At 37.7% G+C, this 17,862-nt stretch overlaps 1 protein-coding gene across 1 annotated transcript in view; it reads left to right on the top strand.

Annotated features, from left to right (window-relative positions):
• Positions 1-17,862, top strand: part of RTKN2 (rhotekin 2) — a 56,753-nt gene that overhangs the window by 11,585 nt on the left and 27,306 nt on the right. Inside the window, exons 3-6 of the mRNA XM_058671380.1 lie at positions 7,844-7,902; positions 11,857-11,910; positions 13,319-13,436; positions 15,607-15,804. Of these exons, the coding sequence (XP_058527363.1) occupies positions 7,844-7,902; positions 11,857-11,910; positions 13,319-13,436; positions 15,607-15,804 (429 nt within the window). The remainder of the gene's footprint in view (positions 1-7,843; positions 7,903-11,856; positions 11,911-13,318; positions 13,437-15,606; positions 15,805-17,862) is intronic.

Genomic DNA, 17,862 nt, shown 5'->3' with positions numbered 1-17,862 from the left:
AACTGCATGGGAGCCCGGAGCCTCCTCCAGGTCTCTCACACAGATAGATGCAGGTTCCCAAGGCTTTGTGCTATCCTCTACCACTTTCCCAGGCCACAAGCAGAGAGCAGGAAGGGAAGTGGAGCAGCCAGAACACGAACTGGTACCCATATGGAATCCGGCGCATGCAAGGCGAGGACTTTAGCTGCTAGGCTATAGCACTAGGCCCCAGCTGCTTGTTTTTAAAGTAGTTGTTTCAGATTTCCTGTGGAAGAATTTCTCCAGTATGAACAACTCTGCCATCACAAGAAGAGGAATTGATTTAGTTACATCTCGATCAAGTCATGTCTGCTTTATGGAATACCTTGAAGTTTTCTTTATGACTCAATAAGGTCCTTTTTCAGGACTGTTCCATTGGCTTTGAAGCTACATTTCTTTTTATTGGAATATAAAGTTTGCTGCACGTGTTCGGAAGACATTTTTATGACTTAAAGTTTCTCTATAGCCTGCTTGTTTTTTGATCATTTGAATTGTGTTGACAGAAACAGTTATGATTTTTTGTTTCTGCTGTCCTTATCTTTGTCTCTCCCATACCTTCTGTTATATGAGGATGCTGAGTAACATTTAGTGCATTAGGTCCTTCTTCTATATCCATTGCCAACTGCAGCAGTTAGTATTAGAAAGTTTCCTTTGGTTGTTACTGCTGGGACATCTAACGCTTTGGACCTGAATTCGACCCTGCCTGAAAAGATCACGTGCCCTGTTCTCTTACTGTTTACAGGTGTCTGTTGAATCTTTGTCTATGTCTCTATTTTTGACCCTTCCTAAGTCTTCTCTGAAATTGTTTCTTGAATTCATTTTAGAGTATAAAATTATCTCTTTCCGAGTAAGCCCCTCAGCTGGCAGACCCCTATACATTAGTTTTCTTCACATCCTTTTGTGTCTGAAGTGTTCTTGAGTGTTGCTGTTGAAAGGGTACCCGATTAGCTGGAAAATCCTCGGCCAACACTTTTCCTTGACTGTTGTTGTTATTTACAAATCTACTGTTTAATTTTCTCTTGTGTATGATGTAATCTCTTTGGCTGGAGATTGAAAGTAGTTTTCTTCATCTTCAAGGCCGATCCTTTTCCTGGGAAATGTATGCGGTTGACTGTTTGCCTCATTTAGGACCCTTTGGTATGAAGAATTCTTTCTTTTATGATCTGAAAGTTTTCCTGGATTCTAGAATAAAATATTCTATCTCATTTTATTTTTCTGATAACTGCATTTACTTCTAGGTTAGATTTTCTTGGGCTCTGTCTGTCACTTTCTGAGCCTTTAACATTTTTCAGTTTGGGTTTTGATTCTTTAGATTGCCATCCATGATGTATGTCCCCTAGAATATTTGTCTCTGGTATCTTCTATTTTAATGTTCATTTCAGAATCATGTTTTTCTTTAGTCTGTTTAAATGGCTGCCTGACTATTGTTCCATAGCTTGAGACTTTAGATTTTAGGTTCTTGGTTTCTTTCATATTTGCAATAACTTTTTAAAAAAAAAGATTGATTTTTTTTTTTTTTTTTTTTTTTTTTTGGAAAGAGAGAAAGATCTTTGGTCTGCTGGCTCACTCCCCAAGCGGTTGCAACAGCAAGAGCTGAACCGATCTGAAGGCAGGAGCCAGGAGCTTCTGGATCTCCCACATGGGTGCAGGGTCACAAAGCTTTGGGCCATCCTTCACTGCTTTTCCAGGCCGCAGGCAGGGAGCTGGATGTGAAGTGGGGCCTCTAGGTCACGAACCAGCGTCCATATGGGATCCCCAGGTGTGCAAGGAGTGGACTTTAGCCACTAGTCTACTGTGCTGGGTCCTTGCAATAACTTTGTAATTGCACCTGATTCCTTTGATTGTACTGTATTACATTATTTTGTTAGTTTATGTATATTTTTTAAAGATTTTATTATTATTGGAAAGCTGGATATACAGAGAGGAGGAGAGACAGAGAGGAAAACTTCCGTCCAATGTTTCACTCCCCAAGTGAGCCGCAATGGGCCGGTGCGCGCCGATCCGATGCCAGAAACCAGCAACCTCTTCCAGGTCTCCCACGCGGATGCAGTGTCCCAAAGCCTTGGGCCGTCCTCGACTGCTTTCCCAGGCCACAGGCAGGGAGCTGGATGGGAAGTGGAGCTGCCGGGATTAGAACCGGCGCCCATATGGGATCCCGGGGCTTTCAAGGCGAGGACTTTAGCCGCTAGGCCACGCCGCTGGGCCCTTTGTTTATTTATTTATTAGGAAGGAAGAGAGGTAGAGCAAGAGTAGAGCGGGGGTGGGGCAGGGAGAGAAAGAGAAAGAGAGAAGGAAGGAAGGAAGGAAGGAAGGGAGGAAGAAAGAAAGAAAGAAAGAGTGAATACCTTCCATTCTTTGGTGTATTTTCCAAATGGTGAAGCCAGGAATCTGGAACTCCATTCAGGTCTGCCACATGGGTAGCAGCGGCCCATGTACTTGAGTCGCCTTCTACTGCTTTTCTTGTTGGCACTGAAATGATCTGGAGCAGAAGCAGAGCAGTCAGAACTCAGCTGGTGCTCCACTCTGTGGTGCCCATGCTGCAAGCATTAATTGAATTTGCTGCACCACAGTGCCAGCAGCGGCCAGTGCTATTGTTTTAGAGATGGGGTTGATAGCATTTTTAATTGCTGAAGGATTTTGATTCTTTTATTTTTAGAAGCTTTCTATGGATACCAGGTTCCTTTTTTTTTTGTTTGTTTTTTGACTGTAATGAAATACATAGGATTTCTGTAGGCTAAGTGACCGGGGGTTTCAGTGGGAGATTGCTAGAGGAGCTTCCTTGGTTTTAAGCTTGTTTTCTGTTTTTGAAACTATGAAGGGCCCGTACCCTAAATACATGATGCTATCTTGTTTCTTAGGGGTTTTGACTTCAACAATGTCATTCTTTTTTTTTTTTTTTTCATGCCAAATCTCCGTAGACAAGCTGTTCCTCCCTCCCCCACAGCCTTCTTACCCCACTGTGTTCTCCTTTCTACAAGACCGATGATGTCTGGGCCAGAGGACTTTTGGAGCACTTCCGTTCAAGTCCTTAGCAACTTGGTGCTGTGGTCTGCACCAAATCTTAGGTCTAGCCTTTTCCTCTGCCATGGGGGGATTCTTGGTATTTCCTGCGTTGTACAGTGCTCACTTGAGTTTGCATTTCAGTAACAACCCCAGGAGCTGGTTGTCATAGTTTCAAATATTAGCTTCTCCTTTTTGTGTAAATTGATGTTTGTAGTAGTTTTTGGTGACGGGGCAGGGAAAAGGAAGTTTTGGGGTGAAGGCGATGGTCATGCTGTAGGGATGGGTTACAGGTGATTTTATTGGCTTTCCTGGTTGAACGAAAGGGAGTTTTCCAGGAAATATTGAGGCAGTCTGTGGAGGACATTCATTTATTTTACTAGAGCTGGGAAGTTGTTCTGTGATGATGTGAACAAGAGATTTAGTGCTTCTTCTACACCAACCCCACACTAAGTACCTAGACCAAGAATGGAAACATTGCTAAAGTAACCTTTGTATTTGTGTGGCCTTTTAAGGGATGAGGGAGAATGCATTTACTTATTAATTCAGGAGCCCTGTGAAATAGGTAAATGTCCTCCCCATTCTGCAGTTAGAGTGTTAGATCAACAGCAACTCAATAATATCTGATTACTTCAGTGTAAAACCCAACCTAAAACAGGAAATTCCACATCTATTGTGTGCCCTGTCAAAATCAGCACATCTTCCCTTTGGCATCTTTCATCCATCCCTTAGAGCGTCAGAAAGTACTGAGTTGTATACCAGGCAGTATCAGTACAGCTATGAGCAAAATAGATGGATGCCAATAAAAACAACAACAACAACAAAAGCATTCTCAGAGGACTTACATTTTGGTAACTGCTCTGCAACTCAAGCCTCACCCTGCTCCTCACCATTTCATCTCCTTCCTTCCTCCCTCCCTCCCTCCCTCCCTCCATTGCATTTATTTATTTTTGTTGGAAAGGCAGATTTACAGAGAAAAGAGTGAGACTGAGAGAAAGATCTCCGTTTGCTGGTTTACTCCCCAAATTGCCACAATGGCTGGAGCTGAACCCATCCAAAGCCAGGAGCTTCTTTCTGGTCTCCCACGAAGGTGCAGGGTCCCAAGGCATTGGGCCGTCCTCGACTGCTTTCCCAGGCCACAAGCAGGGAGCTGGATGGGAAGTGGAGCTGCTGGGATTAGAACCGGCGCCCATATGGGATCCCGGCGCATTCAAGGTGAGGACCTTAACCGCTACACTATCACGCCGGGCCCCCCATTTCATTTCTTGACTTCACTTCTGAAACGCTCTATTTGACTTTGTAAAAATAAGATTAATAATTTATTACTTAAGATGTAATTGTATGTCCTTCAACATAGTTGTGATTTTAACAGTATTGAAGTAAGTAGCTTTAACCTGAATTCATAAAGTAGTTTCTTATGCTCAAGTGTCCTCCTTTATTATTTTATGTTCTATAATGTAAAAGAAAAAACTGTAGGTTGAAAGTAAAATTGTTTATTCAGCAGTTTGTAATAAAAGATGTATTTAAAGACATCATTTTATTTTGAGACTGTAGTGTGATGTCTTTGAAAAAGGTCATGTCGTGTTTGGAGTGAAAAGCTTGTCTTCCCTGGTTAATGTATTTATGAAGCTATTAATTTTATACCATGTAGTCTTAGGATGACTTAAAATTTCATGTTAAGCATTTCTCAGTATTATCGTTTTCACTTATTTGTATAAGAGGTGAAAGGTTTTACAAACTACTTTCAAATAGTAGAATCCCATTTAAAATGACTATTTCCCTAATAAAATGTGAAGTGTTTCCATGGTTGCTCTAGTTCTCTTTTTGGCTTGTTAATCTTGGCAAAGAATGCTGTTCTACATTTCCATACACAACGGTGTAATGTAGGATGATCTGTATTTACTCACATCAATTGTCGTAGTTTTGAGCAGCAACATGGGAAATTGGCACCCTCTGTTGGTCATTTCATTTACCTACATGCACAGACCTACGTAATGAAGTGACGACTTTGTTGTTCCCAGGAGTGTCTGTTAAATTAGCACTGAGGAAACCTCACCAAAATAATGGTGTACTCCCACGCAGGGTCCCTTTGTCAGGTGCTCCTTTGTTTAGCTGTGCTTTGTTTTGTTAATTTTGTGCTTATTTGCCTCTTTCTGGGGCTGGCCCTCTAATTGTAGCATGCAGAACTGGCATTCACATTGCAGATTTCCAAACAAGCATTTATTTGACTCCAGCAAAACTATTAGCTACAGTAGCACATTATTAAACAGATAGTGTTTAACAATTTTATTCTCAATTTGGATCAATTAGAAAAACATCATATTTTAGCACCCTAAGTAACTGTTTTGGGAATTATTTAAATTGAAAATAATTCCAGCTTTAGAAAATGGAGGCTAACTACTTCAGTTCTCTATTTTTTTTTCCAAAGGCAGACTTAATTAATTTGTCGGATTGTGTGGTTAATTGTATTTATATTGTGGATAAAGTCACAGATTTGCTGCTGGCCCTGGAAATGCCCAAGCAAGTGATTTATAAGTGCAGGGAAGAAAGCCGTTATCTGCCAGGTGGCTGCATAGTTTGAAGAGAGGACACACTTGGGAGTAGGGAGAGGTCAATATTCAGCATTATTTTGCATGATTCTCATATTTTAGATTTTCACTTGTATGCCAGAAGTTCAAATTTAATCCAAATTTAGTAATACTTAGTGCATCTCAACTTTACACAACCTATGACTATTCCATAATTCTTACATTTTTCATTAGAGCTTTTTTACTAAAAAAGTTTTAGACATTGCATATAAAGACAATTTTTGAAAAATATTACTACAAATACAAGCCAAATAGATTTATTCAGTATTTCTTATGCAAATTTAAATAAATTGATATTTGTGTTTGATTTCTACTTGTCCTTTCAGTATATATTTAACCAAAATATATAATACTGAACTTTTCATCTGGGATGAGCAAGTAATCAAATAATGTTCTCCAACATGACAACTAAATTTGAATGTTTCTTTGACATTTTAAAATTTCTGATTCAATGAGACTTGAAATAATCAAGGAGTATGTATGTTTTTTTAGTGAATGAATGGCCTTGGAATATGCTGGATGTGAACATCATTGGATAGGGTTCTCATTTTTTAATTATTATACACCATTATTGGGTTACTGTGCAATGCTTTGACATCACATTATGTGATATCCAAGTCAGGATGAGTGTATCTCTTGACTGACCGTTTCAGACGGTGAAGCATTCCTGTTGCTTTCTTCTGGGTTGTCTTAAGGAACATGAACAGGTGTGTGATCGTTATCTGTGCTTACCCTTCAGCGCAGTGCCACACTGGAGCTCTGTACTTCCCGTTCCTAACTAGTGGCAGCCTCCCGATGACTCAGCCTTTCCCTTCCTCCCCCTCCTCTGCCCGGTCTGTGGGAACCACCACCACGCTGTCAGCTTGTGTGAGATTGTGTTATAGGACTCCACATGGGAGTGAGAGCACCCTGCTTGTCACGACGGAAGGCTGGGGATGTGCCACTTTCAGTGTGCTCCGGTACTTGCCTATGTGTGTCTCTCTGTGTATGCTGATAAGTGATTCTAGAAATACCATATAAAAGCTCCATATAAACTTAACAACTTAAGTGTGTCAGCTATTTTATCTCATTTGGAATATGCTTCACCAGTAAGGAAGTAAAAAACGTAAGATGTATTTTGTTTTGATATCTGCATGCATGATAATGAATATTTAGGCAGTCTTTTTAATAAGCCTGCTTGAAGCAAGAATTTGGTATCATTTTTTTCCCTAACAATTAGTTGGATGACTTCCCTCTCTAAACTCCCACCCAGTCTTTCTCCAAAAGGCCTGTTAGACTCAAACAGTATTTAGATGGAAAATTCCCATCTTATTGCATGTTTGAAGTGCCTAATTAAATTATCTGGCAGTTAATTAGCCAGCCAGATTGAATAGGAACAGAAAAATTACTGAGAATATTCCTAGAAATACTGCCATGGAGATGCAGTCTAATCTGTAAACATAGGTGATTAGGGAAAAGAGGGGGGGGCACTGAGGGACCGAACTGGCTCTCTCTAGTAAGAGAGAACTGTTTCGAGAGGTTTTTATGTATTTTTTTTTTTTCTCTTGTGGTAGTAGGTTAGAAAGTCAGTTTGGGAAAGGTCTTACATTCCCAGAGTTTGTTTTGAAGCTTTTTTCTGTTTCATTTCCTACCGGCATCATTTCCGCCCTTTTCCATCTTAGCTTTTTCATTGTTTGCCTTAGTATATATTTACTTCTTTGGAATTTTGTGGAAATGAAATATTAGTAATAGTAGATGCCTAAAAATATATATCAGAATGTAATTTTTGGATATTTGACAGGTTTGATAAAGATAAGGTACTCCTGCGTAGCAAATTGCATGGCTGCAAAGTAGATGAAGTTTTTCAGGCTGCTAAATTTAGTCAGCTAGAAATGTTACTTACGAAATATTGAGCCAAGGTATTATCCTTCCAGACAGCTGGCCAAATATTTTACATCTTCTTTAAAGATGTAAGTAATTGCAAAAGATTTTCATTGTAGAGTAACCAGAATACAGTCATTACGGAATATACAATTGATATGGAAAAACCAAAGAGAACAGCTTTATGTATTTTCTCTTAAAGCCAGCTAGCTGTTGACTAAACATTTTAAAGGTTGTGTCAAATTGTTTACAATAGCTGCAAGTCATTATTATTCATAGGCATGTGTCTGTTTTTAATATTTGGGCCTTAGCAAAAGACTTAAAATCATCACGCATGAGTGAAGACGTCTTTTTCATAAGATTGTTTCTTTTGACAGGGATGCCAATTCTCAAAATAAAGAACGAACAGCGTGTAAAGGGAAGATCGCCATTTCAGGTATGACACGTGTGGACCGACCATGTTACGTTGCTGAAAAAAAAAATCTGATGAGGCGACCAGCGTTGACTGGCCTTGTTTTCTTTGTGCTGCGGTTCTGTTCCTCTGACTGTGCCTCAGTCAGTGTTTGTTCTGAGCGGTGTAGGATGAACCTTGCAGTTGGAGGGAACTGCCCGGTGCAGCGCCTCCGTCACTCGGTCTCCTGCCGAAGCCTGTAGAGTCATTTTCTACAGACTCAGGGATTGGGTGATTTGGATGTCCGTGATGGAGCTGGGCTGGAACTCATCTCATTACCCTTTTTTTTTTCCTACTCAGAATTTTTAATAGCGTTTTTAACGTTTAGCTAGGCCCAAAGTTCCATGGAAATTGAAACCATGTTTATTGTGTTCAACGCTGTATACCCAGAAGCTTGCCCGGAGCATGTAGTAATTGTTCCTTGATTATTTACTGGTTGGGTCTCTGTTCTTTGTTGCCTGTGGGGTAAAGACCAAGCTCTTGACTCTTCCTGGGCCCTGCCCCGGAGTTTTACTTTGCAACTCTGTTTTTCTGGCCACCTCTTCCATTACTACTACCCGTAAGCCATTTGCTTTATGTAGGCATTTCTCTCCACGTCTCGACAATGTGCCTCATGCTTCCTGACACCCAGTTAACTCATAAAAGAACTATGTTTTCTTTAAGATCTGTTTGCTCATCTGTGAAACCTTTCTGGTTATTACAGCTAGAGATGACGTTTCCTTTCTCCGAGTCCCTAATAGTTAGGAACCTTTTACCACTAGATGGCGCTTATGCCGTGTAGTCTCAGTTTCTCCAAAGTAAGGCTGCTAAGACAATGGCTCGGAGATGCCACAGATTGCGGTGAATACATGGCTGACTCATGTGCTCAACATTTAGATAGTGCACTTTTGCAAAATATTATCTCATCGGTTCATTTTGGAAACAACGATGTATACCTCCCTCAGTGCTTGAGTAAGGTCTAGTTTATTTCATTGGCCTTCATTTAGGGAGCCTGCTGCTACGTTTCAGGCCCTCTCATCACCAGCGAGCTGTTTTCAGTAATGTCTTTTATGGGCAAAGGAAGATTAGCCTACAAGGACAGTGCTAGGTTTTACATAGGACGTCATTTGGCTTAAATCAGAGAAGCTGGCCTCAGCCAAGGCAAAAATTCTTTAGAAAAATAATAGAACCTTGTAGAATGATGTTGCTTGTTTTTATTTATAATTTATTTTTTAATCTTCCCAATTATAAGACTGACATAAAACCTCCTCGTGTGCCTTTGCTGAAAACAGCACTTTTACACAGCAGTTGCTTACATCTTAATGTAAATAAAATATTAAAAGATCTTTAAAGGGGGTTTTCTAAGAATAACTTCGTTCTCCATTTCTTCCTTCTAAAATGGTGCCACTTGGTAAACAAATGAGCTGTGCTAAATTGCTGTCAAAGACTCAAATGTTATATTAGAGTCAACATCTATTGTCACTTCATAATGGTTTATATGCCGTAGCAATTTATGCTATTAGAATAAACTGTACATTTATAAGGAGGCTTGAGTAAAAGCACTTAAAAGAAAAACAAAATTCTGACCACAAATTTTTACATGTAAAGCTTGAGCTTGTTGCTGCTTGTATTCTTCCCTTCCAAAAGATAATTTTAAATTGAATTAAGCAAATGAAACTCTCAGAAGATGAGATACATATGTAATTTCTTTTCATCTTTGCCTAGATTTAATTATATCTTGTCAGTATATTTGCTAAAACAAAGAGAATAAAGCAAATTCACTTTGATAAATCCATTTTCATACTACACTGGAATGAAAATGACTTTAGTTTGGCCAAAATGAGTATTTGCAACAAAGTTTCAAATGTTTCCAAGTTTGCATTGAGGGCCTGAAGATAACTGAATTTTCATGTCCAGTTTTATCACTTAATTCCTAAATCTTTTTTTTTTTTTAATAAGAGTAGCAGATTTGTCCTAGTTATTTCTGCTGAACACTGAATAGTTACATCATGGTAACTGTCTCAGCTTTTTTGCTGACTACTAATCCCCTAATTGAAACAAAGCAGTTCATTTAGTGCCTGCTTTAATTTTTGAAAATGATAAATGTTGAGTACCTGATAGGTTAGGTTGGCCATCTTGTTACAGTTCTGTTAGTTTACCTTTAAAATATCAACGAAGACGTTGGGAAAAAGACAAAAGATGAGCCTGGTACAAACAAACTGAACCAACCTTTTGCAGGAATATGGAAGATGCTTCTACCCCTGAAGCAGCAAGCAGGTCGTTGATGGATTACCCATCTTTTGCTGTCTGCTAAGTACACATCCACCTGGGAAATGGCGAGTTACCACCTTCTTGCTCTTGGTGAATTGACCTAGTCAGGCACGGGGAAGGGAAGACTTCTACACAGGCCAAGTTTCTAGCAAAGAAAGTCAGGGTCTGGGTTCCTCCCGTGCCAGGGTGAACAGTTAATGCCACCCTTACGGAGCGGGAACAGCTGGGCACAAGAACAGCTGGGGACTATAGTGAGTCAGCAGCTGTGGTCAAGCAAGAAGTGGCCTCTCAGGCTGGGTGTCAACCATGTCATAAAACAAGGCAGGCATTCCCATTAGAGAGCAAAAATAATGTCGATTATGTCAATATAATTTAACACTTTAGAAATGTTAGCTAAAGTAGGAATTAAGAATAAAAGCTTATTGAAATAGACAAATTGAATACTGTTTGAAGATAACGGGTTACAGACACGTAAAACCTAAGGGTATTTACTGGAACAGTATATGAATTAATCAAGATTTTAGTAACAAAAAAAAAGTGGCTGGATTTAAGATAAATATACAAAATGTAGTCATTTGTTCAAAAACCAGCAATGACTAGCTAGAAATTATAATGGCAAAGCAGGAACCTTATACAGGAACAAAACAAAAGAGATCTTTACTGGAAAAAAAAAGCTATTAAATATCTAAGAGTGACTTTCATAAGAACATAAGGGTAAATACAATAAATACATTTTGCTAGTCTCCATAAAGACATAAGTTGTAAGTCCCAAATAAACTTAAGTAATACAATAATAAGAATCTGGGAAGTGGGAAAATGGATTTTGAAACAGCATCTAAAAATAATTTAAAGAAATTTCAAGGTTAAAATGAGATGCTTTTAAGAGCAAATATTTCTACCAAATATTTAAGTATATGTAATAGTTATAATAGTATGATGTTGGTGTTAAAATAGACATTCGTTGATAAATTATTTGCTTACATCCATAAAATGTATGGCCAGAATGATGTATATAACAAAGGTGGCGTCACAAATCAATAAAGGCAGGGCATGTACATGACACTAGGACAGTTATTTTTAGAATATATCTTTTCTTCACATGCTATAACATTTCACCTGAAAAACTACTGGGGGGTTGGGGAGGAAGGGCTTGCTTTTTTTTTTTAATTTCCTTTAAAAAAATCATTTATGTAAAGTCAACAGATTTCACATATATCACAATATGAAATTAGGAGTTGTTTTTTTTTTTAGTAGAAACCGGGGCTAGCTTTGAGGCTCAGTGGGATCAACCACTGCCTGGAATGCAGTCACCCCTCCATCAGTGTCAGTTCAAGTCTGGCTGCTCTGTTTCGGATCCAGCTTCCTGCTAATGTACTTGAGAAAGCCAGGGAGCAAGGCCCTGGGGCTTGGGCCCCTGCCATCTGCTTGGCAGACCTAGATGGATTTCCTGGCTCCTGCCTTCGACCCGGCACAGCCCTGAACCATCAGCTAGATCTCCGTCTCTTCCTCTGTGTAATTCCACCCTTCAAATAACTAAGTACAGACAGTAAACCACTAGAAAATATACTGGTAAATAATTTTTTGACTTTTGATAGTCATAGTTCAATATAGAATGATGATGTTCATGTCATTAGGACTGTTAGAAATTGCCAAAATTATTATTACTTGTTATTTTTCCATTTTTTATAGATATTCGAATACCACTAATGTGGAAAGACTCTGATCACTTCAGCAATAAAGAAGGTATGTAGGATTTTAATTTGTAGTTGAAATGTTTCCTTTAGTGTATAGTAAATTTGAGAAGAGATTGCTTCCACAATGGAATAAATTAATCATTTGATAGAATTACTGAACTGTTGGTTGATTTTTTTGTGTGTCTAAATATGTTGCTATCCCTTTGTTGAATGGAGATACTGCCTATCTAATTATGTCTAGTTATTGATAGGATCCTGTGCAAAGACAGAAAGAAGCAGGTTCAGGATGGGGAGGAGGTGGGGAGGAAAGAACGGAACAAAAGAACATGTTTGTGTGGGACGCTAAAGGCAGCATTTTTTCCTTTGACCCATATCTTGGATGCCTTGTTTTGTTACTTAAGGTTTTTTTTTTTTTTTTTTTTTTTTTTTTAAACAGGAAACATTTTTAGCTTGATCTGACTTTTTTTTCTTCAGCATTTTATGGTCTTATGTAGTCTTCATAAATCCCTGTATTGCTTAGCTCATGAAAATTAACCTCAAATGATTTCTCGCTGTTAGAGGAAAAGCAGAAAAGATAGGATAATCCTGTATCCTCCTTGTCCATTATGATAGCTTTGTTCCTCATGCTTTAAAAACGGAATCATATTGAGCGTAATGAGTTTTATATGAAGAATTTAAAATCAGGTTAGTGTTTGTTATTCAATTAGGAAATATGATTTACTTTTCAAAGGAATGCATATGGGAATTAAGTAAATCTTTCTGATTACTAGAGAGAATAAGTTTTTCTGAAGAGCTACATTTTCTCAATAATGAAGATTTATCCCTTTAATCACCTAATACTTTTTAAAACATCACCAAATTAAAAGCCCAGCAGCTATGTGTCTTTGTGTTCTCATGTCTACTCTCTATTGTTTTTTTTTTTTTTTTTTTGTGGTTTCCTCCCTTGCTTTTAGTTTGGTGGAAAATGTTTTGCTGTTGTTAATGTGTGTACGCTTAACCTCTTCTAACACAAAACATCTTTTTTTCTTAAATAGACTTAGACATCAAAATGACAGAGGTAGTAGTATATAAATGACAATAAATTTGCTGTTCATTAAACCTTCAAGTTTTTCTAGGAGTAAAATTTATGAATCTGGGTTGCTGAGAGGCCTGTGTATTTAAATCTTTTGTTTTTTTTTTTTTTTTTTGATGGTGTGGTTTATTTGTTATGTTCTGTTTGGCCATGGCATTACTATATGCTTACAGAACAGGTCACTATAAAACATCAAAGGTTCAACATACAATATACAGAACAGGTACTCCAAACAGGTAAGGGTTGCATTATACAATGTATGAAAATATTACCTATCAACAGTTTCTTAAGCCGATAATGCTAATTTTTCAAGTTGATGTGAGTGGAGTGCAGGCATGGTTTTATCACATAAATTCCTCCTCACAGTGCTGCTTTTCTTCTCCAGGATCACAGCGATATGCCATTTTTTGTTTGTTTAAAATGGGAGCTGAAGTTTTTGATACGGACATGGTGATGGTGGATAAAACAATTACAGATATATGTTTTGAAAATGTAACCATTTTGTAAGTAATTTTTTTTATTCAGAGAATGAAAATAATCTTAAAAACCCTGCCTTTATTTTTAATATAATTTAATCATTAAATCTTTTGATCCTTTTTGAAGTATTAAGATCTTTAAACTGTTTCAAATAATTTTGAAAATTACTTTTGTGTTCAAAGAAAAAGCTCATTTCTGCATTGACAGTGGTCTGATGTAAAATAAAATGGAAATATTATAATGAATAATAGCAGTAAATATTTATAACTCATGGGATATGTTAAGTTTGTGTATTTTGCATAAATGTTTATAGTTCTATTATTAACTAAGCTTTGCATGCGGTCGAATGTTATTTAGCATGATTTGATGTAGAGTGAATTTGGAGACTCAGTTACAGAAGTCCTAAAATGGTATAACAACTTTATGTGTAAGATAGTCCTGAGTGGTGCCATAGGAAAAGCAATGTGCTAAGATTCAGGCTGTACTTTTTCTTATGGTGTACTTCCTTCATGTACTTCAAAACAATAAAAAAAAATGGGTGATTCTCAGGGCTGCTTTTATTGCGCCTGCTCTTTTACAAGCTCAATTTATAGTGGTCATAATACAGAACCAGAGAGAACTCCTCAGGCAGTCACAGGAATCATTTTTAACTAACATAAGTTTTACCTGGCCTCTTTCAAAGGTTCTGTTGATTTAAATCAGTGTGAGGTCTGGATTTCTCTCAGACTTTCCAAGATGCCATCTTCATATGTAAATGTTAGCAGCTAGTGAACTGTTAGGATAATACCAAGGTCCATATTTTTCTGTGCCATTTTTAGCTATTAACCTATAAGTTGAAATTTCAGAGGGCTAGTTTTACCACTCACATCATTAAAAAAAAAAAAAAGGCAAACTGTATTTTTGTGGCTTCTAGTCCAGTGTCCCATAGTAATTGTACAGTGTGGAAAAGTAAAGTGCATTCTTCAGAGTTATTAGCAATAATGTGGGCCTTCTTGCAAGCTGCAATGAAACATAGGAATTCGTTTAAGGCCCCCAAGATCTCCCTAGATGTTTACGTGTTGAGCTTAAAGCCTTTTCCCCCTGAATACATTTCTTTCCATTGTCAGCTTTTGCTAGTAAAATTTTTCTTTTTTATGCTTAAATTATTCTCTTTAATGGGCTGCTTGCTTCATATAACTCTCATCAGTATTATTTATTTTTGCCCACAAAGACAGAAAAATCAGCCTTTCCCCGCCCTCCCCCCCCCAAAGAAAAGAATAATACAAGTTACTTGGGAAGGCAGCACATAATTTCTAATTTTCATTTGCATTCTGTAAATCTTTTAAATTTGTTCTAAAAATAACTGCTGACAAATGTTCTAAATGTTTAAAAATGTGCTTTTTGTTATGGTGATTGTTTTTAATAAGTGTTCAATATTTATGAATCTCTGATTTTGCTCTAAATATTGACATTTGTTAGTCATTGCCAGGAATATTGTGTGTTTAACAGTTGCCAAATAATAAACTATACAAATATCTGGAAGTTATTCCTTGGATGTCCAAACTATAGATTGACCAGTTGAGTCTTAACTTTTTTCTGCTACGTTTAAAAAAACCTCTGAGCCTGAAAGATCTGTCCGCAGGCACATGTGCACTGTCTGAGATGTATTTTGTTGTTAGAAGCACCACCACAATCCTTGAGGCTTCAGGTACTTTACTGAGTCTGAAAAAGAATATAGTCCTCTTAGCATTTACTGTAACAGCAAAATCCTGTGTACTAGTTCAGTAAATAATATATCGAGTGCCTTCCACATTCTAGACACAGTGCTACGTTGAGAATAGTCCAGGGATCACCACGATAGCAGCCTTCTTCAGGCGGTTCATGCTCAGAAGTAGGTCCTTTAATATTCCTTTTGTAGTTCATTTGTTATTGGTGAATACACTGCAAGTGAATGTTTATGTAATATGCTCATGTATTTTGGTTGAGCTTTGGTTTAATATTACCCTAGTTCTTCAGAAGCTGATACTCTGAAAGCTGCAGCGACTCAGGACATTCAAGTTCTGGATAATAAATAGAGAGGTTCCATGATATCCACGTGTGTTAGCACAAGTCTATTGAAAATGCTCATGGTCAATGCAGTGAAATCATCAAAGGATGTCATCATTCTATTTTCTACAGGGTTACAAATCTAATGTTCTGATTTCTCTGTATTTTCAGCAATGAGGCAGGGCCAGACTTTCAGATAAAGGTGCAAGTGTATAGCTGCTGTGCAGAAGACTCTTCCATCGCCAACACACCTAGGAAGCTAGCCAAGAAACTGAAGACATCCATAAGCAAAGCTACAGGGAAGAAAATCAGCTCAGTGCTCCAAGAGGATGATCCTGAAAAGTGCTTGCTCTTCAGCTCTGCTGTCTCGTAAGTTTCCCAATATCATGTTCATGGTGACTTAATCAGACATTTGTGCATTATGAAGCAGTGCGTGTAGAGTATATGTTTACATTTTAAATGGGAAAGCTCCCTGAAGCAGAAACAACACTGGGTCATCTGACATTAACCCAGCTGATGTCCTGGATATCTTTCTTTGAAGATAGAAAGTATGGTGACAGTGTTTTTAGTAATTTGGAATTCCAGTTTCTACCAGAAAGATGAAATGCTTTTCTGGACAATGGGCTGTGGAAATGGCAAAGTACTTGCTATGTGTTGCTCTGCTAATTGGATTTCTGTACATCTGTTATGCATTATTTTCATAGCTTTTAAAAAAACATTTAATCTCTATTTTTAAAAAACCATTGTTATCACACCTGACAAAATATAAAAAAATAATGCATTGATATCATCTATTCTACATACCATAATGAGAGTTCCTCAGTTCTGAAATAGTTCATTTCCGATTCATTGGTTCAAATCAGAATCCAAACAAGGTCTATAGTATTATATTTAAGTGGGACTTTTAAGTAGCTATTGATTTATTGCAGTTTTTTCTTACCATCATTTATTAAAGAAACCCAATCTTATATACTTTCCCATATTTTGAATTCAACTGACTGCATCTTTGTCATGTCATAACCATCCTTTCCTGGTCCGTGTCTCCCATAGCCTGGTACTTGGATCTAGAGAACTGGTTAGATACAGGTTCTTTCTTAGGACAGTAGCACCTGCCATTGTTGAATTTCTTTCTTGCTATCTCCTATTTGGAGGCCTTGCCTCACTTTTAGTAAAGTTAAAATTGATGAATTCAGGAGTTACGATCCTGATTTATCCATTATGAATTTTCCTGTCAAGCTTTTACCTTTTTTAATAGCTGTTGTTGATCATTTTTTTCTTTCATTAGGAGTTATAACTTGGTGACTTTCTGAATTTGTCCTGTATGTTTCTTCTGAACTAGAATTCTTGAAAAAAACTTAACCTCACTAATCCTCTGGATACAACCAGGATATGTTTGTGTTTCAGTCTGTCAGTTCCTCCCTTTGATGGCCAAATTGTCCAATCCGTGATCAGGGGTTAGCTTTAATCTAACATGTACTTTTTGTTTGGCCCAATCTGCTCTTTGATAGTGCCTTTGCTGTTTCACACAGTAAGTTGTTCTCTGCTCATCTTGTGTTTGTTTTTCTGGCCCGATTAGAATTACTATTTCTCCAGGAAGCCCTGGTTTCTCCCAGATGCTTTTTCCAAACGTTTTGTTTGTTTCTTCACAAATAGTTTATATGTATGTTTCTTCAGAAGACCCTTGATCAGACGGCTTTCCTAGAATTTCTGTACATTTCAGGAGTGCTAGCTTTTCAGCATGTCATTACTATAATTATAAAAAGGAAAATATTTGAGATAGAGATCCAGGAAATGTCAGTCATGAAAATGCCATTAACTTTCCACGTCAGATCCATTATTTGTGAAATACATGTTGACACTCCAACGCAGCGGCTTTCCGTCTTGTTTTGATTGAGACTCATGCTAGGAATTATGCTTGACACCACGGTGAGTGCACGGCTACGTGAGCGGATAGCTTTCATCAGGCAACACTTAACCCTTGCTATCTATAGCATAATTGGTTTTTGCTTTTCATTCTTTAAAGCGATTGTTTGGAAATCATTTCATTGATTTTAGGACTTATGAATAGATCTCAAGCTACAGTCTAAAAGATAGCCATGAAAGATATGACTTCCCAAAATATTAGTAAATGTCATTTAAATGGAAGTACGGAACCTTTCATTTTTCCCCCATTGGATATGAGACCATGTGAAAAACCACTGTCCATGCAAGGTATGGGAAAGATTTACTGAAAGGTCGTTTCATTAAACCAAAAGGTAGTGTAGCCTTTTGTTTTTAGTATTTAAATAAACTATTCTGTTTCCAGGTTGAAACATAACTCTGTGACTCTGTTGCTATAGTTGGAATTTGAAAATAATACTAGAACACATGCATAAGAGTATCAATTTCATCTTTAATAATGAGAAGGTGGTTTTGTACAGCATTGAG

This window comes from Ochotona princeps, chromosome 13 (genome assembly GCF_030435755.1).
Source record: "Ochotona princeps isolate mOchPri1 chromosome 13, mOchPri1.hap1, whole genome shotgun sequence".
In the NCBI taxonomy this organism is placed as follows: Eukaryota; Metazoa; Chordata; class Mammalia; order Lagomorpha; family Ochotonidae; genus Ochotona; species Ochotona princeps.
This window is presented reverse-complemented; position numbering and strand designations above follow the sequence as displayed.